The sequence below is a fragment of the Aquarana catesbeiana genome, linkage group LG06, assembly GCF_042186555.1.
Source record: "Aquarana catesbeiana isolate 2022-GZ linkage group LG06, ASM4218655v1, whole genome shotgun sequence".
NCBI lineage: Eukaryota > Metazoa > Chordata > Amphibia > Anura > Ranidae > Aquarana > Aquarana catesbeiana.
This window is the reverse complement of record NC_133329.1, coordinates 72,691,304-72,717,180: the sequence shown is the minus strand read 5'-3', so window position 1 is coordinate 72,717,180 and position 25,877 is coordinate 72,691,304. Positions and strand designations below refer to the sequence as shown.

The 25,877-nt window shown below is 41.8% G+C and overlaps 1 protein-coding gene across 1 annotated transcript in view; it reads right to left on the bottom strand.

The window, feature by feature from the left end:
* The window catches only part of LOC141147985 (uncharacterized), a 691,676-nt gene that overhangs the window by 257,351 nt on the left and 408,448 nt on the right, over window positions 1-25,877 (bottom strand). Inside the window, exon 15 of the mRNA XM_073635140.1 lies at window positions 5,001-5,288. Within this exon, the coding sequence (XP_073491241.1) occupies window positions 5,001-5,288 (288 nt within the window). The remainder of the gene's footprint in view (window positions 1-5,000; window positions 5,289-25,877) is intronic.

Below are 25,877 nucleotides of genomic sequence, written 5' to 3'. Positions count from 1 at the left end.
GTTCAATAGGGATATCTGGCTTTAGTTCTTGTAATAGAGCAGTAATAGTAGATTGCAGGTCTGTCACAGTTTCAGGTATTCCCCTTATGCGCAAGTTTGAACGTCTGGCTCTATTTTCGTAATCTTCGAGCTTAGTTTGAAGTATTAAATTCTCTTCTTTTAATTGTTCCAATTCTGTTATATTTTCTTGGTTTGTAATTTCAATTTCATCCATTTTTATTTCTAAGGCTGCGGTGCGGTTTCCCAGCTCTCTTATTTCTTTGGTTAGGCTTTTTGTTATTTGGTCTGAGGTTTGTTTTAAAGTAGGGTGACCAGACATCCCCGGTTTCTGGGGACAGTCCCCAGATTGAGGACACTGTCCCCGGACCAAGTCTGTCCCCAGTTTTGTCCCCTGATTGAATTTGAACAGGGGCTGGGGCAATTTCAAAGACAGCCCTTGCAGAATAAAAAGAAATTATCCATTATCTGTGCCCCTTTCTGATGATCATGTGCTGGTCAGAGCGGAGGGACTATTTCTTCAGTTTTGGGCGCATGCCAATTTAGCTCCACTCGCATGTTCTTCTGCCTTGGCTCAAGTCCCAACCAGCCGCCTGCCTGCTTATCTCCTTGCCTTCCCTGGTGGAGTGATCTTCCTCCCCACCCAGTAGTTGCCTGGGCCCGAAGAGTAAAGCCCCATACACACTATCAGATTTTCTGCTGATTTTTGTCTTCAGATTTGCCAAAACCATGTAGTGCATCGGCCTGCCTGATTGCATACAAATTGAAACTCCTAAGGTTTGACCTCATATTATATGGTTTTGGTAAATCTGAAGGAAAAAATCAACAGAAAATCTGATAGTGTGTACGGGGCTTTAGACTTGACAGGCTGTAAGGCGGGCGGCGGAGACGGGCAAAGAATCATAGATTGCTGCCATTACTAGTAAAAAAAAAAATATGTCCCCGGATTTCATTTTAAAAATCTGGTCACCTTATTTTAAAGCCTTATGAAGCATCTTTTCAAATTGTAATAATATTACTGGGGATGCTGAGGAGGCTTGTGGAGAAGTTTGTGAGAGGATTTGTTCTGTATCTGACTCAAATGGAGAGTCTTGCTGTGACATTTTCTGTCTGTGAGAGCGCCCTGATGCTGTATCTTGTGAGGTGACTGGAGCTGCTTTAGTTGCAGTGAGTGCCTGTGAGCTCTTTGTGAGGTGATTTTTATTTCTGCCACGGTTTCCTCCCAGTACCATATTTCCTGCCCAAACTTTCACAGTTTGTTCCCTGGGGCAAAAAGTTTCGAATGGATACCTTTTGAGCCTGCAGGCTCCGCTTTGTCCTTCTCTTCTCTCCTCAGCGGTGCGGAGCTCTAACAATGCATGTCTGCTCCGCTAGACTCCGCCCATGCACTCGTCACTGTTTTCCTTTTCATCACCAGGCAAGAGGAGGGTAAGGTAACTACAGACAGGTATATTATATTAAGTATTGTGAACCTGCCTTATGATTTCTGTTTGTTTGACTGCACACTATTACACCACAGCTGTGTCAGGGGGACTGAGATATTCAAAGGGGAAACAAAGCAGAGTACAGGACCAAATAAATCAGCAGCTCCTTCGGGGGTTTGTGCTACACATCTTTATGCTAAAACTTATTGATTCTACTTTACTGCTTTAGATTCTACTTTACTACTTTAGATGCCTGACAAACATACTTATGTTTACAGCCTGCACTCTTTATGCACTAACGAGGTCTCTAGGGTTACATCACTACACCTATGCCATGCCTGCTCGCCATTTGGCCCCTGGTGGGGTCCCATCTGACTTCGCCCCCTCAGCTCCCTGGTGAGGCACCTGCTGCCGCTATCTTGGAGCCGCACACCTGTAGCCATGGTCAAGCTCAGTGCCCCCTCCTACCCTGTGCCTTTATAACTAATACTGTGCCATTTTGCCAACTATATACTTTTTTTATCTTGGGTACAATGTTACACACATCCACCCCTGAAGAGCGAGCTGGATCTCGCAAAACTAGTCGGGTAATATGATACCCGTGTACTATGACTGCTATTACATCCATGTACCAACATTTCTTGTTTATATATCTTTTTTTTTTGGCAATTGTTGGTGTTATCTATACATGTAAACAATTTTACTTGAATAAACCATATACTGTATTTACTACTGTTATGTTTACTGGCGGAAACGGTACCCACTTAATTTAAAGTCCCAGGGCGAATCCTTCGTTTTACATGATGGGGCGTGCAGCACAACATTGGGCACATCATGGGGCACACAGCAGAACATTGGGCACATCCTGGGGCACACAGCAGAACATTGGGCACATCATGGGGCACATCATGGGACACACGGCAGAACATCGGGCACATCATGGGGCACACAGCAGAACATTGGGCACATCATGGGGCACACAGCAGAACATGGGGCACACAGCAGAACACTGGGCACATTATGAGGCACACATTAGAACATGGGGCACATCATGGGGCACACAGCAGAACCTTGAGAACATCATGGGGCACACAGCAGAACATGGGGCACATCATGGGTCTCACAGCAGGGCATAGGACACATCACAGGGCACACAGCAAAACATGAGGTACATCATGGGGCTCACAACAGAACATGGGGCACTTTAAGGGGCTCACGGCTGGGCATGGGGCATAACATGGGGTACACAGCAAGGCTTATCACAAGGCACACAGCAGGGCATGGGGCGCACAGCAGGGTACAGGGCACACAACAGGGTACAGATTACAGCAGGGTACATGGTACATCAGGGTACATTGTACAGGGCACCGTAGGGTGCATGGTACAGGGCACAGCAGGGTACAGGGCACATAAGGATACAGGGTATGGGGCACAGGACACGGGCACAGGGTACGGGGCACAGCAGGGTATGGGCACAGCAGGGCGCAGGGTATAGGGCACATCAGGGTATGGGGCACAGCAGGGCACATCGGGGTTCAGGCACAGGGTGCAGCGCATGGGCACAGGGTACGGGGCACAGCAGGGCACAGGGTATGGGACACATCAGGGAATGGGGCACAGCAGGGCACATCAGGGTTCGGGCGCAGGGTATGGGCACACCCGGGTGCAGGGTATTGGTCACAACAGGGTATGGGTCACAGCAGGGCACATCAGGCTACGGGCACAGGGTATGTGGCACTGGGCACAGCAGAGCACATCAGGGTACTGGGCACAGGGTATGGGGCACATCAGGGTACTGGAGATGGCAGGGTACAGGGCACATCAGGGTACTGGGCATGGCAGGGCACATCAGGGTACTGGGCACAGGGTATGGTGCAAATCAGAGTACTGGGCACAGCAGGGCACACTTTCCTTTCAGTTTCCTTTAAATTCAGAGTAGCGCAAAGCGGCTGTAATAAGTCCTTACGGTCCTCTCTCATGTCGCGCTGCACCCCGGTGGCCCCTCCCCTCCTCTCCTCTCGTTGTATGCTTGTGACATCACCTGGGATGGAGGAGGGGAGGGGTTGCCGGGGAGCAGCGCGACATGAGAGAGAAGAGTAAGTACTTATTACAGCCGCTTCTTGCGCTACTCTGCATGTCGGCCGATACTCGATCTACCTATCAGCTGTCTGTGATTGACGGGTAGGTTGCCGCAGAGCTGGTGACTTTGCAGCATAACAGATTGGCAAACCACCACTGTTAAACACTGCAATAGGCAAATTAGGCGGCCGCGAGGCCCCTGTGAGGCGAGGCCTTAGGCGACCGCCTAATTTGCCTAAATTTAGAGCCGCCTCTGCTCTAGACCCATAGTGCTGGGAGTGGTTAGTGTGGGGCTGTACTAAGAGAAGAGGGATACACAGGGACATACAAAAACACTACAAAAATAAATGATAAAGCAGGACAAACACAGTGAGTTCATGTATAGTAAATGTCCCAGCTATAATGATATGGAGCTTTATTGGTCTATCCTCTTACACACATTGAACAGAGCCAGAAAACACTAAGGGGGTGATTTATCAAAACTGAAGCGTACAAAATCTAGTGTAGCTCTGCATAGAAACCAATCAGCTTCCAGTTTTTTTGTCACACCTTAATTCAACAAGCTGAAGTTAGAAGCTGATTGGCTACCATGCAGAGGTGCACCAGATTATGAACTCTCCAGTTTTAGTAAATCAACCCCTAAGAATCCCCTACAAAATCCTGGACTGATGAGCACTTATAACACTATTACACCTCTGATGAGTGTCAAGATATGTTATGTAGGGAGTGACATGTTAACATACTGTGATCTGACATGCTAACAGATGGCACAGGTGACATGTTCCATGTTCTGACACAATGACATGTACCAGCAATGCTGACAGAGTGATGTGATGTGACAGTGCTGGCTTCTTGCTGCGTTTAGACACTGAGAGAAACTTCGTATAATTTACATCTTTTCCACAATTCCGCTAATAGGCAGGTAGTGGGATCTTTGCTGTATATCGCTTCTACTTAGAAGAAGAGAGAGCCTGTATATGGGGGCCAATGGAGGCGGCTTCATTACTCTGGAGGGCCAATGAGAGCCCAAATTCTGAGCCTGGTTCCCATCAGGAACACCATCTGCATGGAGTTTTAAAGTCCATTTCACTCTATGTTGAAAATAATATAGAAGTGCAGCACAATGGTTCAAAAGTTATCACTTCTGTCATGAAGCATCGGAGTCCTTGGTTCAGGTCCTGGCCAGGTTTCCTCCCTCACAACAAAGATGTACAAGTGGGTTAATGGACTCCTGTCTAAAATTTACCTTAATGTGATATTCTACAGAGTGCACCCAAGATGGCTCCCCCAACAGCAGATAAAGGGCTTTGAGTCCCCAAGAAGAATAGTGATGTAGAAGTTTCAATTATTTCTAATACAAACACATTTTCTGGTCCAGTTATCAACTGCTATTATATAAACAAACAGGGATAGTAGAAAACCTATTTCAGGTGAACCCAGTCTCCATTATTAGAAAGTTATCAGTAACAATTGATAAAATCTGCTGTATTCATGTATTACCTGATCTCCTTAGTACGATCCTCTGAGGATGTCCCGCTGATTGATGCACCCAGGTGACATAGACAGGAAAGCGGAGAGGATGGGGCAATGTGCACACACTAATAACATCAAATGTTTCACCATCCGCAGACATTGCCAGTTTGCCATCAGACTTTAGCTCAGTTTGTTGTTCTGTGTTCCAAGTGATGGTAATATTATAAGGGTAGAATCTCTTCAGAGTCAGCGAACATCTCACCTCTCCCGATTCACTGAGGGAGAATCTCACAGGTTCGATCTCCTGTGGAGCCACTAGACATAAATACGAATCACATTACACTGTCAATTTTTGTTATCAAATACAGTACCACAGTGTGTATTGAAAGTGGTTGTAAACCTCTGAAATTAATAATGAACAAAGTATTTACTTCCTCTATCCAAAGCACCTAGTACAGGCATAGCCCACTTTTAACCACTTGACAACTGGGCACTTAAACCCCCCTCGTGACCAGACCAATTTTCAGCTTTCAGCGCTCTCACACTTTGAATGACAATTACTCAGTCATGTAATACTGTACCCAAATGAATTTTTTGTCCTTTTTTTCATACAAATAGAGCTTTCTTTTGGTGGTATTTGATCACCTCTGGGTTTTTTATTTTTTGCGCTATAAATGAAAAAAGACCGCAAATTTTGAAAAAAAAACGCATTTTTCTTAGTTTCTGTGATAAAATTTTGCAAATTAGTAATTTTGCTTCATAAATTTTGGCCACAATTTATACTGCTACATATCTTTGGTAAAAATAACCAAAATTAGTGGATATTATTTGGTCTTTGTGAAAGTTAGAGAGTCTACAAGTTGTGGTGCAAATCATAAAAAATTGATCACATCTGATGCACTGACGGCCTATCTCATTTCTTGCGACCCGAACAAGCCAGCAAAGTACAAATACCCCCCAAATGACCCCTTTTTTGAAAGTAGACAATCCAAGGTATTTAGTAAGATGCATGGTGAGGTTTTTGATGTTGTCATTTTTTCCCACAATTCTTTGCAAAATGAAATTTTTTTTTTTTTTTCCCCCACAAAATTGTCATTGTAATAGATTATTTCTCTCACATGCCATGTATATACCACAAATGATGCCCCAAAATACATTCTGCTACTCCTCCTGAGTATTACGATACCACATGTGTGGGACTTTTTCGCAGCCTAGCTACATAGAGAGGACCAACATGCAGGGAGCGCCATCACGTGTTCTAGGAGCATAAATTACACATCTAATTTGTTGACTACCTATTACACTTTTGAAGGCCCTGGAGAACCAGGACAATGACATGTGACACTGACGTGGCACTGATGACAAATGGCACTGATATGTGGCACTGATGACAGATGGCACTGATACGTGGCACTGACACTGATGTGGCACTGATGACAGATGGCACTAATACATGGCACTGATGACAGATGGCACTAATGACAGATGGCACTAATACGTGGCACTGATGACAGATGCCACTAATACGTGGCACTGACAGATGGCACTAATACGTGGCACTGATGACACGTGACACTGATGACAGATGGCACTAATATGTGGCACTGATGACATGTGGCGCTGATGACAAATGGCACTGATATGTGGCACTGATGACACGTAGCACTGATGAAAGATGGCACTAATACATGGCACTGATGACAGATGGCACTAAAAGTGGCCCTGATGACAGATGGCACTAATATGTGGCACTGATGACACTGATGACAGATGGCACTGATACGTGGCACTGATGACACTGATGACAGGTGGCACTGATACGTGGCACTGATGACACGTGACACTGATGACAGATGGCACGTGACACTGACAGGTGGCACTGATGACAGATGGCACTGATGACAGATGGCACTATGTGGCACTGATGACAGATGGCACTGATGACAGATGGCACTATGTGGCACTGATGACAGATGGCACTTATATGTGACAGTGGGGACAGATGGCACTGGGGACAGATGGCAGGGCAGATGGCAGGGACAGATGGCAGGGCAGATGGCAGGGACAGATGGCAGGGGCAGGTGGCAGGGGCAGATGGCAGGGGCAGATGGCAGGGCAGATGGCAGGGGCAGATAGCAGGGCAGATGGCAGGGGCAGATGGCAGGGGCAGATAGCAGGGGCAGATAGCAGGGCAGATGGCAGGGCAGATGGCAGGGGCAGATGGCAGGGCAGATGGCAGGGGCAGATAGCAGGGCAGATGGCAGGGCAGATGGCAGGGGCACTGACAGGTGGCACTGATGACAGATGGCACTGATGACAGATGGCACTATGTGGCACTGATGACAGATGGCACTGATGACAGATGGCACTATGTGGCACTGATGACAGATGGCACTTATATGTGGCAGTGGGGACAGATGGCACTGGGGACAGATGGCAGGGCAGATGGCAGGGACAGATGGCAGGGCAGATGGCAGGGACAGATGGCAGGGGCAGATGGCAGGGGCAGATGGCAGGGCAGATGGCAGGGGCAGATAGCAGGGCAGATAGCAGGGCAGATGGCAGGGGCAGATGGCAGGGGCAGATGGCAGGGGCAGATAGCAGGGGCAGATGGCAGGGGCAGATGGCAGGGCAGATGGCAGGGCAGATGGCAGGGGCAGATAGCAGGGCAGATAGCAGGGCAGATAGCAGGGCAGATGGCAGGGGCAGATGGCAGGGGCAGATGGCAGGGGCAGATAGCAGGGCAGATGGCAGGGACCGTTAACAGCGGGACACCTTTTTTTTTTTTTTTCTTTTACACTTACCGCCACAGCGGTTCCGCTCTCCCTCCTCACACGCTGTCTCTGTGTGAGGAGGGAGAGCCGGCGATGAGAGATGATCTCATATGTTTACATATGAGATCCTCTCTCATTGGCACCGCCAATCGCACTGTAAACGGCCGCTGTCATTGGCCGTTTACGGTGGTCTGTGACTGGCTGTGTCCGAGGGACACGGCCAGCACAAAACTTCTGCGATGCGCGCTCGCGGGAGCGCGCAATGCGGAGGTAAACAGGAGGTCATCCAGGGACGCCCTCCCGGCAATTGAAGTCCGCGCTGTAGCCGTCTTTCGGCTATAGCGCGGACGCCTAGTGGTTAAGTACACAATGGGGTTTATTTACTAAAGCTGGAAAGTGCAAAATCGGGCTAAATTCTGCATAGAAACCAATGAGCTTCCAGGTTTTTGTACCAAAGCTTAATTGAACAAGCTGGGGTTATAAGCTCATTGGTTTCTATGCAGAATTTAGCCTGATTTTGCACTTTCCAGCTTTAGTAAATAAACCCCATTGTGCACTTAAAAGTGGGGTATGCCTGTATGATTTATATCTTTATTCTCATTCCTTTGTTATATGCATGAGTCACAACTGACAGTTTATTCCAACACCAGGCAATTCTGGAAGATGACCCCCAGCACACAGCAGGTGATTGACAGCCTCAGCTGTGCATGTTTGAGACTGTATAGATTAGGTGTGTCTATTCCCTCCACTCAGGTCTCAGATTACTCCACTCTGATCTATGCTGTGCAATGTGTGACATCACATTATCTGCCTTCTGCAGCTGAGAAATTCTGTGTAAAATGAGAGAGGGCTGCTTATATAGGAGCATTTGTTTCATCTCTGTTTATCACCTGAGGCTATTCATATTTAAGGGTTTGTGAACACTAAGCTAAAGTTATATGTAAAGCATTGCGCAACTGTTGGCGCTATATAAATCCTGTATATCGTGTTTCCCCAAAAACAAGACCGGGTCTTATATTCATTTTGGCAACAAAAGACACAGTAGGGCTTATTTTCGGGTTAAGTCGTATTATGTAATGTGTATTTGCCAGTTCCTGTGCCCACATGTCTTCTCTCCCCCTCTCCCTCCCTGCCTGTCAGCTCAAGAGTTGTAAGCATTTAGCATTGTGAGTTAAAATGCTTGTAAAAGCCCATAATCCACTTTATTATAGTATTATATAATGTACAACGTGAGTGTTTTTGTAATATAATTGTGGCAAATACCAGCGTTGCAGCGCCGCCTGGCGCTTACGTGACCCTACAGAAACACACACATTGTACATTATTTAGTACTGTACAATAGACTGGATTATAGGATTTTACAAGTACTTTTACTAATTCCCTGCCGCCCCATTGTAATACGGCGGCCACAGGAACCCTTTGTCCCTCCTGGCGGCCGTCACATGACGTCCTCGACTTCCCGGCTTTGTAGAGAGCGCACGCGGCGCATCACTCGGGACCCAAAGCACGTGCCTGGCAGCCGCGATGTCCGCCGGGCACCCGCGATTGCTCATCACAGAGCAGGGACGTGGATCTGTGTGTGTAAACACACAGATCCACATCCAGTCGGGTGAGAGGAGACCGATCCGTGTGTTCCCAGTACAGAGGAACACCGATCGGTCTCCTCCCCGTGTGAGTCCCCTCCCCCTACAGTTAGAATCACTCCCTAGGTAACACATTTAACCCCTTGATCGCCCCCCTAGTGTTAACCCCTTCCTTGCCATTGACATTTATACAGTACTGTAATCAGTGCATTTTTTTTAGCACTGATCGCTGTATAAATGCCAATGGTCCCAAAATAGTGTCAAAAGTGTCCGCCGCAATGTGGCACTCATGATAAAAATCGCAGATCACCGCCATTACTAGTAAAAAATAAATAAATATTAAAAATGCCATAAATCAATAACCTATTTTGTAGATGCTATAACTTTTGCGCAATCCAATCAATATACTCTTATTGCAATTTTTTTACTAAAAATATGTAGAAGAATACATATCAGCCTAAACTAAGGAAAAAAAATAGTTTAAAAAAAATTGGGATATTTATTATAGCAAAAAGTAATAAATATTGTGTTTTTTTCAAAATTGACGGTCTTTTTTTGTTTATAGCGCAAAAAATAAAAACCGCAGAGGTGATCAAATGCCACCAAAAGAAAGCTCTATTTGTGGGGAAAAAAATTATCAAAATTTAATTTGAGTACGACGTTGCATGACCGCACAATTCTCATTCAAATTGTGACAGCGCTTGAGAGCTGAAAATTGGCCTGGGCAGGAAGGGGGTGAGAATGCCCTGTATTGAAGTGGTTAAACTAGGTCTTTTTTATAGGGTAGGTCTTATTTTCGGGGAAACACGGTAGTAATAGTAATGTATAACAAAATGGTGCCCATAAGCCTCAATAGGAAGTGTTGTTCACCCTATTTATACTGAATACAACAAAATTTCTCCCAGGGGCTTTAATGCAGCAAAAACATCAAGTCATTACACAGGGGATATAAATGAGTGTTTTTTATTAGTCAAATGTAAAAAAAAAGTGCTGTATAAAAGAGCTCTAGTATCAGTAACCCCAATTAAAGCGGAGTTCCGCCGAAAAAACAAAAAAATAAAAGTCAGCAGAGTACAAATATTGCAACTGCTGACTTTTAATATTAGGACACTTACCTGTCCAGGGTGCCGCGATGTCCTCATCCGATCTGTCCCTCGGCTCCCAGGTGGAGGCACCGGCATCTTCAATAAGAGAATAAGGAAGTGAAGCCTTGCGGCTTTACAGCCTGGTTCCCTACTGCGCATGCGCGAGTCGCGCTGCGCGTCCTTACTGGTCCCTGCTGTCTTCTGGGACCTGTGTGGCTCCCAGAAGACAAGCGGGGGCGGAGGAGGGGCGGGACATGGCATAGATCCCAGCAGAATCTGCGGGGGCTAGTTCTGACTGCTGCATTCTATATACCGTTTTATATGTTACTTACTCTTGACCCTTGCACTCATTGACCAAAATTGTCCCTATAATTTCCATGTCTATAATTATTCTAGTCATGCTCACGTTTTGCCCCATTGTTTTGACTTTTTAACTGTGAAGCCAAGCAGATTACTTGTTATGAGTATTGTCAGAGTTTACATGCTGCTTATACTGGTTAACCACTTGCCTACTGTGCACTTTTACCCTCTTTCTGCCCAGGCCAATTTTCAGCTTTCAATTCTGTCACATTTTGAATGACAATTGCGCGGTCATGCAACACTTTACCCATATGAAATTTTTATCCTTGTTTTCACACAAATACAGCTTTCTTTTAGTAGTATTTAATCACCACTGCATTTTTTATTTTTTGCTAAACAAACAAAAAAAGTCCAGAAATGTAGAAAAAAACAACATTTTTTGTTTTTAAATTTTGCAAACAGGTCATTTTTCTCCTTCACTGATGTGCACTGATGTGTGCTGATGAGGCTACATTGATGGGCACTTACAGGCTGCACTGCTGAGGCGGCATTGATGAGCACTGATTAGGTGGCACTGATGGGCGTTGATAGGTGACACTGATGAGGAGGCATTAATGGGCACTGGTTGGCAGCATTGATGGGCAATGATGATTGGCAGCACTGGTGGTGGGCACTGATTGGCAGCAGTGGTGGGGGCTGGACTGATAATCAAGACACTGATAATCAGTGCCCTGATTATCAGTGTAGATGTCCCTTTAACAGAAAGCTGATAACTGGCTTGTGTTTACATCCATGATCAGCTGTCATTGGACACAGCTGATCACGTGGTAAAGAGCCAGTATGATTGTCCCTTTCACCCGATCTGTGATCAGCTGAGTCTGAAGGGGCTGCGCGGGCAGTGCATTCACGATATGACGCCCATTGACGCCCTCCAGGCAAAGTAAGCCTGCGCTGTAGCTTTCTTTTGGCTATAGCATGGGTGGGAAGTGGTTGAATATCAATCTTCTTACTTTACACACACAAAAAATCCAGTGCTCAATGGGTTGAAGACCATCCGCAGCAGATGAAAAACTTGTGGTTAATAATGAGAAAGTTTATTCAAAAACGCAGCTAGTAAAACAGTCCTGTTCACTCACAATAATCAAACAAAAAAAGAGCTTACATAGTCACCTGAAGTCCACTAAGCAACCAGGAGCTTATGCTGAGGCCTGACGTCACTGGCACCCGTGGGACGGAGCCCTGCTCCATCGTTTTGCTGTACGCGGCTGGTGTGTTTCACCCCTCTACACGCTGATCTTCATCTGCATGTGGTGAGCAGGTCCCCTGGGATCACACCCTGACCCAGCAGGGACACAGTTGGCTGTCTCACCTTCCATTGTGCTCATCCCTCCCTCTCCCCTCTCTCCCGTTATCCAGGAGAACGGCTCTGGTTGGAACTTAGCATAAGCTCCTGGTTGCTTAGTGGACTTCAGGTGACTATGTAAGCTCTTTTTTGTTTGATTATTGTGAGTGAACAGGACTGTTTTACTAGCTGCGTTTTTGAATAAACTTTCTCATTATTCAACACAAGTTTTTCATCTGCTGCGGACTGTCTTCAACCCATTGAGCGCTGTATTTTTTGTGTGTGTACTGCTTATCCGTTTCTATCAGTTATGGTGTTTCTTCAGCTGCGCTGGGTACAAATCCCCCTCTATTGATTTTTATTACCCTACTTTTTGATTGCCTTCCAGGTGTCTACTATTTAGCGCTGGTGTCATTTTGTTTTTATTGTGAATCCTCTTACTTTAAAATACAGGTTTCTGTCATATTTCAAGTTGTAGCAATGACACCGACCCCTATAGGCCTAGTGGTGACCTCCAGAGTTAGGGAGCGCTGACAGTCTGTGTAGAGTGGGTTACAAGGCATGGTGGGTGCAATCAGATGGAGTCATGGGCGCCAGACACTTTTTGAATGCAAAAGAGATTTATTGTCTCTTAACAGAATGGTGGGAGAGAGAGTTAGGGCCAGGACACCCGTAGCCTCCCTGGCGATATGATTATGTCAGATTTTTGCATCTCAAAGCGGTAAATTATTTTGCATAGAAATTTGGCGTTTTATATTGTAGGCCTGAAATTCTTAGGAATAACTCACTTAAATCTGTCCAAACCAGAGTCTAGTAGACATCCCAGGTATGATAAAGTTTGAAAAATGAAATCATAAATTATAATATAATAAATAACTATAAATAATTATACCAAATAATAATATATTATAATAATAAAAATTATTCAATAATGTAATCAAATCAAAAACACTGAATTTGCTCAGTTGCAGAATTGTCGCTGTCATTACTTTTCAGTGTTTGATGACGGATCTCCCCACAAATCACTATCGCTCAATTCTGCGAGTGATTCTAATTTATTATCGCTGTTTTCTAGCTGGTCTAAAACCACTTTTGATGTAAATGGACGGTTTTGGTTGCTATGGACAATCTCCAGTTTCCAGGCAGAAAGAACAGTATATATATACTATAAAACTGCATGCAGGGCACTGGACAGACCACTAGGGACAAAAGGGATGTGAAATAATTTCATACAGTAATGTAATCTGTAAGAATACAGTATACTGTATTTATAGTGTGTGATGAATCGAGCGGAAGACGAGCCGCTCACACTGCGGGGAGACATGGCAGGATCCAGGGGACAAGGTAAGTTAGCTCTTCCTGGATCTTGCAATGCAATCCCGAGTCTGGCTCGGGGTTACTGCTTTTGGTTCTGAAATTCCACCCCGAGCCAGACTCGGGAATACCGCCAGGGAGGTTAAATCTGTCCAAACAAGAGTCTAGTAGATATCCCGGGTATAATGAAGTTTGAAACACAAAATAATAAGTTATAATATAATAAATAAATATAAATAATATAATAATAATAAAATTAATTTCGCCATGATTCACTATCGCTCAATTCTGCAAGTGTTCTAGTGTTTACTATCTCTGTTTTCTAGCTGGTCTAAAGCCACTTTTTCATAAAAGACAAATTACCGCGCTTAACACAAAGAAACATAAAACACAAGAAAAAAAGCTGCAGTTTTAAATTGTGAGGCATGCACAAATAAGCAAATAGTAAATAATTGAACATGAACTGCGCAAAAAACAAGTGAAATAATATATAAAAAATATCCCTGAAGAACAAATATATGTAACAAAGTAATCTAATTGATTGTGAGGTAAAAAAAATAAAAAAAAAGTCACAGCAGTGAGTTAAAGTCCGAAAGAAAACCAAATAATATCCAATAAGGGTGCAATAGAGCTTATCAACTCATCAGATGACACCATGTGAGGAATCCACCACCAGAAAGATTGCACGCTTACCAGAGGCAAGCTATAAATTAGCTTGTAAAAGAATCAGGTGTCCGTTCAATGAAAACGTCCTAATCCGACTTAACCACAAGGAGAAAGGCAAACAGGATGGCTCCGTCCAGTAGGTAAATGAACAATCAGCAGGGAGGACCCAAAAAGATGAAAAAACGGCTCTCCATAGTGTAAATCAGTCAATAATCTAATTTATTCGAATAAAGGTTACACTTACGAATTAAAAACAAGGAAACAAAGGTTAAATACAGCAGCCGACTGGCCTACAGACACCCGTTCAGGACGAGGTACTCAGCGATGACGTCAGCGCGTCAACATCTGATGTACGTTTTGTCTTAGAAAGACATCGTCTAGGGAACAGGCGACGCACTGACTCATCGCTATAAGTAGACACAAAGAACCACGCCTCGTTGTGAAACATAAGTGCCAGCACCAAGTCTCCTAGTCGAAAACAGGAAGTACTCGGAACGTGATGAATGAACTAATAAACTAACAGAGTTAAAGGATAAAAGATAAAAATCCATGAATTAAAAGAAAAGAAAACTATTATGAGAGCCCATATAAAACATTATTAACATGGGACTAATCAGAATGGTATATCTAAAGGATTCCCAATCTAAGTGTGAACACACACCAAACCAAGTTTAGCGCTGTCCCCACTATACCTAATCTAACAGTAAACAGTCTGTATGTATATTCCTCGCTTAAGGTGCTGCAGCTCTCCCAAAAGTCCACTGGGTGGTAGACATGATTCTGAAAATATATAAAGACAAGAGAGAGCGCACACCAGCACAGATGCACAGTGATGCAGCTGACTCCCCTCGTAAGCTTCATGAAATTGCTAGGATAACATGTTTCGGAGGCGTGGCCTCCTTCTTCAGGTAACTCCCTCATCTCCTCTAGTGATAATATATGTTCAAACCCCCCGCCCCTCCTATCTATGAACCAATGGCATCATAACAGACTAGGAGAATGGAGTACACAGCAAGAGGTATCTACAAGACGGGGGGGGTTATATAGCAACAGCATCCTAAAATGATGTTTAGTACAAATAAAGATATTAGCACTATCTTTAATGTAAATCTAAATAAAAAGAATTCTTGTCATATGTCATTAAAACTTATTTAAAAAGTACTTATGTGAACAGTACTATAAAATATACTATAAAATATACACTATATATTAGTTAATATCATCAACAGAAAATCACGCTGCAAGGGCATAATCATACATATCAAAATACATAAATAAATTATATACAATATATACATAATACAACATCATATCGATAAAGATGCAAGACGTCATGGCATATCCAGTGTAGAAATTAATTGTACCTGGGTATTGCAACATATAAATTGTTTAATGTAGAAGGTACGGCCATCTTTACAACTAAATGACTTCTGGCCATTAGAGATAGATTTACACGCTTTGCATTTAATGCCTTTACATCTATAACATCCAGTAATGTTAAAGAATTGAGGGATGTTTTGCATTTTCAAGCTTTGTTTGTCTTTAAGGCGACTGAGGGCAATTAAACTTTTCACATTTTTCGCACATCGGAATACTACCCGAGGATTATTGGGGAGGATTTTTCCAAGTGTATTGTCCTGCCCCAAAATTGGCCAGTGCTTTTGGACAGCTCTTTTTATAGCCCAGTGCTGATCGTTGAATGTTGTAATGAAAACAATGTCATGTTTTTTCTTTTGCAGATGTAGTCATAATCTTGTTCTGGATGCCTTCTCTATATTGGTCTCTCGGCTTTTGAATGTGATGATCTGCATATCCTTTTTCCGAAAACTTTTTTGACAATATGTCTAAAAATTATATATATATGCAGGGAGTGGCGCTGTGCATGAGGGGATAGTTGGCATATATATTTGTCTATTGATTATAAATCATATTATGGAAAAAGGCACAAAGATGTGAAGAAATATGTATCCCACATGGGGGTCGGTAAATGTCGAGAAGAAAATGTAAATGCAGATAGACGTTCAATATAGCCTGGATTCCATAGCCCAATAACCGCTATTAAACTCTGATGGTATTATATGATGTGCAAATAAGTGCCAAAGTGTCAAGTGCGATACCAGTATGGTGTTCCAGCCCCTGCCGGAATAAACTCCAAGTGATACAAAAAAGAAAGGAAAAGGGGGTAACCTTAACCCTCTAAAATGCAGTGTAAAAATAAATTAGTATGTAAACGAAATTAATCTAAAGGTAGTGATATTAAATAATAAATATAGGATTAAATTAATCTAAAACTATATATAACTTGAATAGTGACATAAATAATAAATATAGATTTAGAGTAGTGGTTCAAAAAAATTAATTAATAATAGCAGGATTCAATAGCAACATGAGATCACATATAAAAATGCAGAAAAAGGAAGAAAAAATCCAGCAAATCGTAAAAAAGTTTGTGTAATATCTTCCACCCGACAACTTCCAGATTCTCTAAAGGTACAATCCCCCTGTTGTGTTTCCACTCACCGGAACCTTATACCCCTGCAGGGGTATAAGCATAAGATGTTTCCACTCCAGCCGATCAGATCCGGATGTCGATCGAATCTCGTCTCTGATTTCCTAGTCCCGATCCTAGTTCCTATCAGCCTCTCCAGAGCAGGGGGAGGAGGGGATGGATAGTCCCCTAGTATGGTCCTATCTCCAGCCGGACATCCGCTCCAAGGAATTTATATGTAATAAAAAAGTTTTGTCCACATAGCGTAACTCTTTTTTAAAAAGTTTATTGGGTGATAAAATTGCAATCCAATAGAATGGAGTTACTTCAAGAAAAGTTGAAACAAGGATTGAGGAGCATACAAGCTCACTGGCTCCCCTTGCTGTCCCGGGACGCAGCGTTGTACACGTCTAGCGCTTGCGTTCCACCGGTCAGCTAGCAGGAACCACAGCGGCAGGAAGTGACGTTTGTGCGTACCAAGATAGTCCCGCCTTATGCGTTTCGTCACACGGACGTCATCGGAGGCGCTGCCATCTTGGTCCTCTCAACGCCTTATATCTGGGTGCAGTACGTACCATGGCCAATTGTACATCAGATGTCGTTTGACGGACAGGATGTGAAGCCAATTGAAAAAACCGCTTGAATTACGGAGATGAGAATAAAACCTTATTTTTTTTTTTTTTTTTTCAACCTTATTTAGTGAAGGGAAACAGTGTATCAGCAAGTAGCATCTCCTTGAGCGCCATCTAGTGAAATCATTGTATATATATAATTGAATGGCGGCCATGGGGAAAAAATTATTTTGCAAACCAGATATTAGCCGGTAAAACTATATTACGTCACTTTTAAATAAAACAGAGGTATAGTAAATTCTCATTTCCTCAAAAATTAAGATTTGAGAAGGAAATAATTTTTACATATAATTTAAACAATAAATTGAAGGATAAATAAAAATAAAAATAAAAAATAAAAAATAATAAAAATAAATTTAATAATAAAAATTATATAATTACATAGATAGTTAGAAATGTGCTAGTATGACTAGAAGTGTGATTAAACCCTATTCAGTAAAAAATTTTTTTGTATATAAAACATAGGAAAATAAGTTTTAAAATGTGCAATTGGCAGGATTGAAAGTGGATTAGGACCTTTTGCACAAAAAGTAATTACTATTTTATCCGTACTTGTTATACATCCCAAACGTGAGCATTGTGTGTTCGAGGTGAGTATGAACTAAAAAGGGCTATTCAGCCCATGAGTAAGAAACAAAAACCCCCTTACATACAGTTAATCTATGTGTCTTATTATCAAGACATAGAGAGGATTGGTAGTGTAGTGGACTCGACGCTGAGTCGGGAGCGCATTAAAAACTTAATTCAAATTTAAATAGAAAACCTAATACCAGTGATTTATAAAATAAGGTGGAGAAGTCTTAAACATTATGTATATATTAAAATAGTGATTTTCAGAGTGGGATAAACCAATTATAAGAAATAGTGGAATATGGGCACCTGTCTAAAAATTGGATAAAAAACAATTCAAATCGATGTCCACATTCAATCCTCTGGGGACCAGACTACCCAAACGGTATATCCATTTAGTTTCGTTCTGAGAAACTTTTATTCTTTTATTGCCTCCTCTCCAATGGTCTTTAATCAGATCTATACCGTAGAAAATTAATCCAGTGGGGTTCCTATTATGGACTTCATCAAAGTGCCTAGACAGATTATGTTTTGGGAAGCCTTTTCGGATATTGTTAATATGCTCTCTAATCCTAACGCGGAGGGGCCTAGTGGTTCTTCCCACATACTGTAGCCGACAGGGACATTCGATCACGTATGTGACGTGGGTACTTTCACAACTGATCAATTCCCTGATTTGATACTCCTTTCCTCCTCTTGACTTGAAGGATAGTTTTCTCTTTGGTTGTTTTTTACTCACTCGGCAAGGTAGACACCTCTGGCACCTATAGAAGCCTTTCATTTCGGGGAACAATTTAACCGTTTTGGGTGGGTCAATCACATTATGCACTAACTGATTTCTCAGATTAGGGGCTTTTCTGTAAATAAATCTTGGTTTTTTCGGAAGTATCTTTACCAAGATTCTATCGGATTTTAAAATAGGCCAATATTTTCTAAAAATGTGTTCGACCGAACGATATTGATTGTTAAAACCAGTGATAAAAGCTATGTCCATCTTGCTATGGTGATCAGTTTTCTCCTTTTTTCTTAGTAGAAGCTCACGGTCTAGGCCCCCTATTGCTAGTTTTTGCTTCATTAAAGGCTCTTTCTGGTAACCTTTATCGATAAACTTTTTAATTAGGGTATCAGCTTGTGAGTAATAGTCATCTATCCTGTGGCAGTTTCTTCGCAGCCTCATCAGTTGGCCTTTCGGGATATTCTGTTTCCATTTCGGATGGTGGCAGCTTGATGTTGGAATGTACCCGTTGCGATCTGTAGTTTTAAAAAAAGTTCTTGTATGTAGTTCGTTGCTTTCTTTAAAAATCTGTACGTCCAAGTAATCTATCTCTTGAGGATCGCATTTCCCACTAAAAGAGATGCCGTATTTATTTTGGTTCATTGCTCTTAGAAAATCGTGGAATGAGTCTGCCGTGCCCCTCCATACTATGATCACGTCGTCAATATAGCGACGGTAAAATTCAATCTCCGGGCGTAGGTTCTTGTATATGTTCTCTTCTTCCCACATGTCCATGAACAAATTCGCCACGCTCGGGGCATATCTAGCTCCCATGGCGACGCCCTTTGTTTGAACATAGTAATCCTTCTGATACCAAAAATAATTACTTTCCATCGCTAATTTTAAGGCTTCCAAAATAAAGTTAATCTGTTCCTGTTTAAGACTGGCATCATTATGAAATGCTTTCTCTACTCCCTTTAGGCCATGTTTCTATATAATACTAGTATATAAGGAGTTCACATCTATAGTAGCTAGGAGGCAGTCTTCAACCCCAGTTACATTCTTTAATTCGTTGATCAATTGCGTACTGTCCTTTAGGTACGACTTCCCTTTAGTTACCATTGGTTTCAAGAAACAATCAATGTATTCCCCTAATCTGGAGAACAAGGAGTTAATCCCACTTATAATCGGTCTTCCCGGGGGTTTCTCCAACCGCTTATGTACTTTTGGTAGATGGTATATGACTGGTGTCTTTGTGGACTCGCTGATCAAATATTTGGCCTCTTTCTTGTTCAAAATTCCTCTATCTTTCCCTTTCTTAACGAGAGCTTTCAATTTTTTACTGTAAATTTGTTTGGGGTTTCCTTTGAGTTTCTTATAGGTGTTTTCCACACTAAGGAGGTTCTTCATTTCTTCCTCGTAGTCTTTTTTCTTCAAAATAACCAGCCCGCCCCCTTTGTCTGCGGGGCGTATGACTACTTCTTTTCTTTTTCCGATTTCTTTAATTGCTCTCCATACATTCCTCCCTTTGGAGTTCTTTATTTCAAGTTTCGCCAAGTCGCTTTCCACCATCTTCTTAAAAGCGTTCATACACTGATCACCCGGAACCTTTGGGTTGAAGATCGAATTGTTCCTAAGATTGGTGTGTACAAAACTGGGTATTTCCTCTGCAGGTTTTTTATCCTTATTTAGAGTATAATGTTTTTTTATTCTTAGTTTACGCATAAATTTCTGCAGATCGATAAAGACTTCGAACTTATCAACATTCTTATCTGGTGCAAATTTTAATCCTAAATCTAAAACTTTCAATTCCTCATCAGTAAAAACGACATCGCTCAAGTTAAAAATTCCTTCTCCTAATATTCTCTTCTTCTTTTTACTCTTCTTTCCTCCTCGCTTCCCTCTTGTCTGTAGCCTCTTTCTGTGTCTCTTAGATCTTGATCTGATTCTCTGCCAGGGTTCCTGTTCAATCCATTCCTTATCTCCTGTGGGTATCCATAGTTGCCTGAATTCCTTTGTTGTGGGCGTGCGTAAGTGCCTGTATCCCTTTGTCCTCTGTATGTGGGTCTCTGTTGTTCACAGGGGGGGCCCACCTGGAAGATGGAAGGCACGACCCCCATACAGGAGGCAGGGTTGGAGAGACCAAACAGAGAACAACAGAGATTTCCAGAGGTATGGGGGCCCACCCACATACAGAGGACAAAGGGATACAGGCACTTACGCACGCCCACAACAAAGGAATTCAGGCAACTATGGATACCCACAGGAGATAAGGAATGGATTGAACAGGAACCCTGGCAGAGAATCAGATCAAGATCTAAGAGACACAGAAAGAGGCTACAGACAAGAGGGAAGCGAGGAGGAAAGAAGAGTAAAAAGAAGAAGAGAATATTAGGAGAAGGAATTTTTAACTTGAGCGATGTCGTTTTTACTGATGAGGAATTGAAAGTTTTAGATTTAGGATTAAAATTTGCACCAGATAAGAATGTTGATAAGTTCGAAGTCTTTATCGATCTGCAGAAATTTATGCGTAAACTAAGAATAAAAAAACATTATACTCTAAATAAGGATAAAAAACCTGCAGAGGAAATACCCAGTTTTGTACACACCAATCTTAGGAACAATTCGATCTTCAACCCAAAGGTTCCGGGTGATCAGTGTATGAACGCTTTTAAGAAGATGGTGGAAAGCGACTTGGCGAAACTTGAAATAAAGAACTCCAAAGGGAGGAATGTATGGAGAGCAATTAAAGAAATCGGAAAAAGAAAAGAAGTAGTCATACGCCCCGCAGACAAAGGGGGCGGGCTGGTTATTTTGAAGAAAAAAGACTACGAGGAAGAAATGAAGAACCTCCTTAGTGTGGAAAACACCTATAAGAAACTCAAAGGAAACCCCAAACAAATTTACAGTAAAAAATTGAAAGCTCTCGTTAAGAAAGGGAAAGATAGAGGAATTTTGAACAAGAAAGAGGCCAAATATTTGATCAGCGAGTCCACAAAGACACCAGTCATATACCATCTACCAAAAGTACATAAGCGGTTGGAGAAACCCCCGGGAAGACCGATTATAAGTGGGATTAACTCCTTGTTCTCCAGATTAGGGGAATACATTGATTGTTTCTTGAAACCAATGGTAACTAAAGGGAAGTCGTACCTAAAGGACAGTACGCAATTGATCAACGAATTAAAGAATGTAACTGGGGTTGAAGACTGCCTCCTAGCTACTATAGATGTGAACTCCTTATATACTAGTATTATACAGAAACATGGCCTAAAGGGAGTAGAGAAAGCATTTCATAATGATGCCAGTCTTAAACAGGAACAGATTAACTTTATTTTGGAAGCCTTAAAATTAGCGATGGAAAGTAATTATTTTTGGTATCAGAAGGATTACTATGTTCAAACAAAGGGCGTCGCCATGGGAGCTAGATATGCCCCGAGCGTGGCGAATTTGTTCATGGACATGTGGGAAGAAGAGAACATATACAAGAACCTACGCCCGGAGATTGAATTTTACCGTCGCTATATTGACGACGTGATCATAGTATGGAGGGGCACGGCAGACTCATTCCACGATTTTCTAAGAGCAATGAACCAAAATAAATACGGCATCTCTTTTAGTGGGAAATGCGATCCTCAAGAGATAGATTACTTGGACGTACAGATTTTTAAAGAAAGCAACGAACTACATACAAGAACTTTTTTTAAAACTACAGATCGCAACGGGTACATTCCAACATCAAGCTGCCACCATCCGAAATGGAAACAGAATATCCCGAAAGGCCAACTGATGAGGCTGCGAAGAAACTGCCACAGGATAGATGACTATTACGCACAAGCTGATACCCTAATTAAAAAGTTTATCGATAAAGGTTACCAGAAAGAGCCTTTAATGAAGCAAAAACTAGCAATAGGGGGCCTAGACCGTGAGCTTCTACTAAGAAAAAAGGAGAAAACTGATCACCATAGCAAGATGGACATAGCTTTTATCACTGGTTTTAACAATCAATATCGTTCGGTCGAACACATTTTTAGAAAATATTGGCCTATTTTAAAATCCGATAGAATCTTGGTAAAGATACTTCCGAAAAAACCAAGATTTATTTACAGAAAAGCCCCTAATCTGAGAAATCAGTTAGTGCATAATGTGATTGACCCACCCAAAACGGTTAAATTGTTCCCCGAAATGAAAGGCTTCTATAGGTGCCAGAGGTGTCTACCTTGCCGAGTGAGTAAAAAACAACCAAAGAGAAAACTATCCTTCAAGTCAAGAGGAGGAAAGGAGTATCAAATCAGGGAATTGATCAGTTGTGAAAGTACCCACGTCACATACGTGATCGAATGTCCCTGTCGGCTACAGTATGTGGGAAGAACCACTAGGCCCCTCCGCGTTAGGATTAGAGAGCATATTAACAATATCCGAAAAGGCTTCCCAAAACATAATCTGTCTAGGCACTTTGATGAAGTCCATAATAGGAACCCCACTGGATTAATTTTCTACGGTATAGATCTGATTAAAGACCATTGGAGAGGAGGCAATAAAAGAATAAAAGTTTCTCAGAACGAAACTAAATGGATATACCGTTTGGGTAGTCTGGTCCCCAGAGGATTGAATGTGGACATCGATTTGAATTGTTTTTTATCCAATTTTTAGACAGGTGCCCATATTCCACTATTTCTTATAATTGGTTTATCCCACTCTGAAAATCACTATTTTAATATACAGTATACATAATGTTTAAGACTTCTCCACCTTATTTTATAAATCACTGGTATTAGGTTTTCTATTTAAATTTGAATTAAGTTTTTAATGCGCTCCCGACTCAGCGTCGAGTCCACTACACTACCAATCCTCTCTATGTCTTGATAATAAGACACATAGATTAACTGTATGTAAGGGGGTTTTTGTTTCTTACTCATGGGCTGAATAGCCCTTTTTAGTTCATACTCACCTCGAACACACAATGCTCACGTTTGGGATGTATAACAAGTACGGATAAAATAGTAATTACTTTTTGTGCAAAAGGTCCTAATCCACTTTCAATCCTGCTAATTGCACATTTTAAAACTTATTTTCCTATGTTTTATATACAAAAAAATTTTTTACTGAATAGGGTTTAATCACACTTCTAGTCATACTAGCACATTTCTAACTATCTATGTAATTATATAATTTTTATTATTAAATTTATTTTTATTATTTTTTATTTTTTATTTTTATTTTTATTTTTATTTATCCTTCAATTTATTGTTTAAATTATATGTAAAAATTATTTCCTTCTCAAATCTTAATTTTTGAGGAAATGAGAATTTACTATACCTCTGTTTTATTTAAAAGTGACGTAATATAGTTTTACCGGCTAATATCTGGTTTGCAAAATAATTTTTTCCCCATGGCCGCCATTCAATTATATATATACAATGATTTCACTAGATGGCGCTCAAGGAGATGCTACTTGCTGATACACTGTTTCCCTTCACTAAATAAGGTTGAAAAAAAAAAAAAAAAAAAAAAAGGTTTTATTCTCATCTCCGTAATTCAAGCGGTTTTTTCAATTGGCTTCACATCCTGTCCGTCAAACGACATCTGATGTACAATTGGCCATGGTACGTACTGCACCCAGATATAAGGCGTTGAGAGGACCAAGATGGCAGCGCCTCCGATGACGTCCGTGTGACGAAACGCGTAAGGCGGGACTATCTTGGTACGCACAAACGTCACTTCCTGCCGCTGTGGTTCCTGCTAGCTGACCGGTGGAACGCAAGCGCTAGACGTGTACAACGCTGCGTCCCGGGACAGCAAGGGGAGCCAGTGAGCTTGTATGCTCCTCAATCCTTGTTTCAACTTTTCTTGAAGTAACTCCATTCTATTGGATTGCAATTTTATCACCCAATAAACTTTTTAAAAAAGAGTTACCTTATGTGGACAAAACTTTTTTATTACATATAAATTCCTTGGCGCGGATGTCCGGCTGGAGATAGGACCATACTAGGGGACTATCCATCCCCTCCTCCCCCTGCTCTGGAGAGGCTGATAGGAACTAGGATCGGGACTAGGAAATCAGAGACGAGATTCGATCGACATCCGGATCTGATCGGCTGGAGTGGAAACATCTTATGCTTATACCCCTGCAGGGGTATAAGGTTCCGGTGAGTGGAAACACAACAGGGGGATTGTACCTTTAGAGAATCTGGAAGTTGTCGGGTGGAAGATATTACACAAACTTTTTTACGATTTGCTGGATTTTTTCTTCCTTTTTCTGCATTTTTATATGTGATCTCATGTTGTTATTGAATCCTGCTATTATTAATTAATTTTTTTGAACCACTACTCTAAATCTATATTTATTATTTATGTCACTATTCAAGTTATATATAGTTTTAGATTAATTTAATCCTATATTTATTATTTAATATCACTACCTTTAGATTAATTTCGTTTACATACTAATTTATTTTTACACTGCATTTTAGAGGGTTAAGGTTACCCCCCTTTTCATTTCTTTTTTGTATCACTTGGAGTTTATTCCGGCAGGGGCTGGAACACCATACTGGTATCGCACTTGACACTTTGGCACTTATTTGCACATCATATAATACCATCAGAGTTTAATAGCGGTTATTGGGCTATGGAATCCAGGCTATATTGAACGTCTATCTGCATTTACATTTTCTTCTCGACATTTACCGACCCCCATGTGGGATACATATTTCTTCACATCTTTGTGCCTTTTTCCATAATATGATTTATAATCAATAGACAAATATATATGCCAACTATCCCCTCATGCACAGCGCCACTCCCTGCATATATATATAATTTTTAGACCTATTTTTGAGGGCACACTTTGGTGCCCTCTGCCTACACAGGGGGGCTGCAGTTGCAAGTATAACCTGTAGCGCGGATCTACTGTCCATAATATTATTTTTTGACAATATGGTTGCCTGCTCATCATAATCTTTGGAGCTACTACAATTCCTGCGTAGCCTACAGAACTGACTGTAGGGTATGTTATCTTTCCATTTAGGGTGGTGGCAACTCCCCTGATGCAAATAGGAGTTGCCAGCAGTTTCTTTGAAGTGGGTTTTGGATGTGATGTTGCCATTTCCATCACTACCCAGTTCAAGGTCCAAGAATACCAGGGAATGAGCATCTACTACATGGGTAAATTGGATACCAAACATATTGTTATTACAATATGAGACAAATTTGTCAATATCAGGTGGTCCATCCCAAATAATCAGTATATCATCGATATACCTCCCATAGTATACCAGATGTTTGGCAAATGGGTTGTGCTGCCAAATACAGGATTTTTCCCAATACCCCATGAACAGATTTGCATAACATGGTGCAAAATGTGAACCCATAGCCGTGCCAGCTATCTGTCTATAAAATTTGCCCTGCAAAGAGAAATAATTCCTCTCCAAGGCAA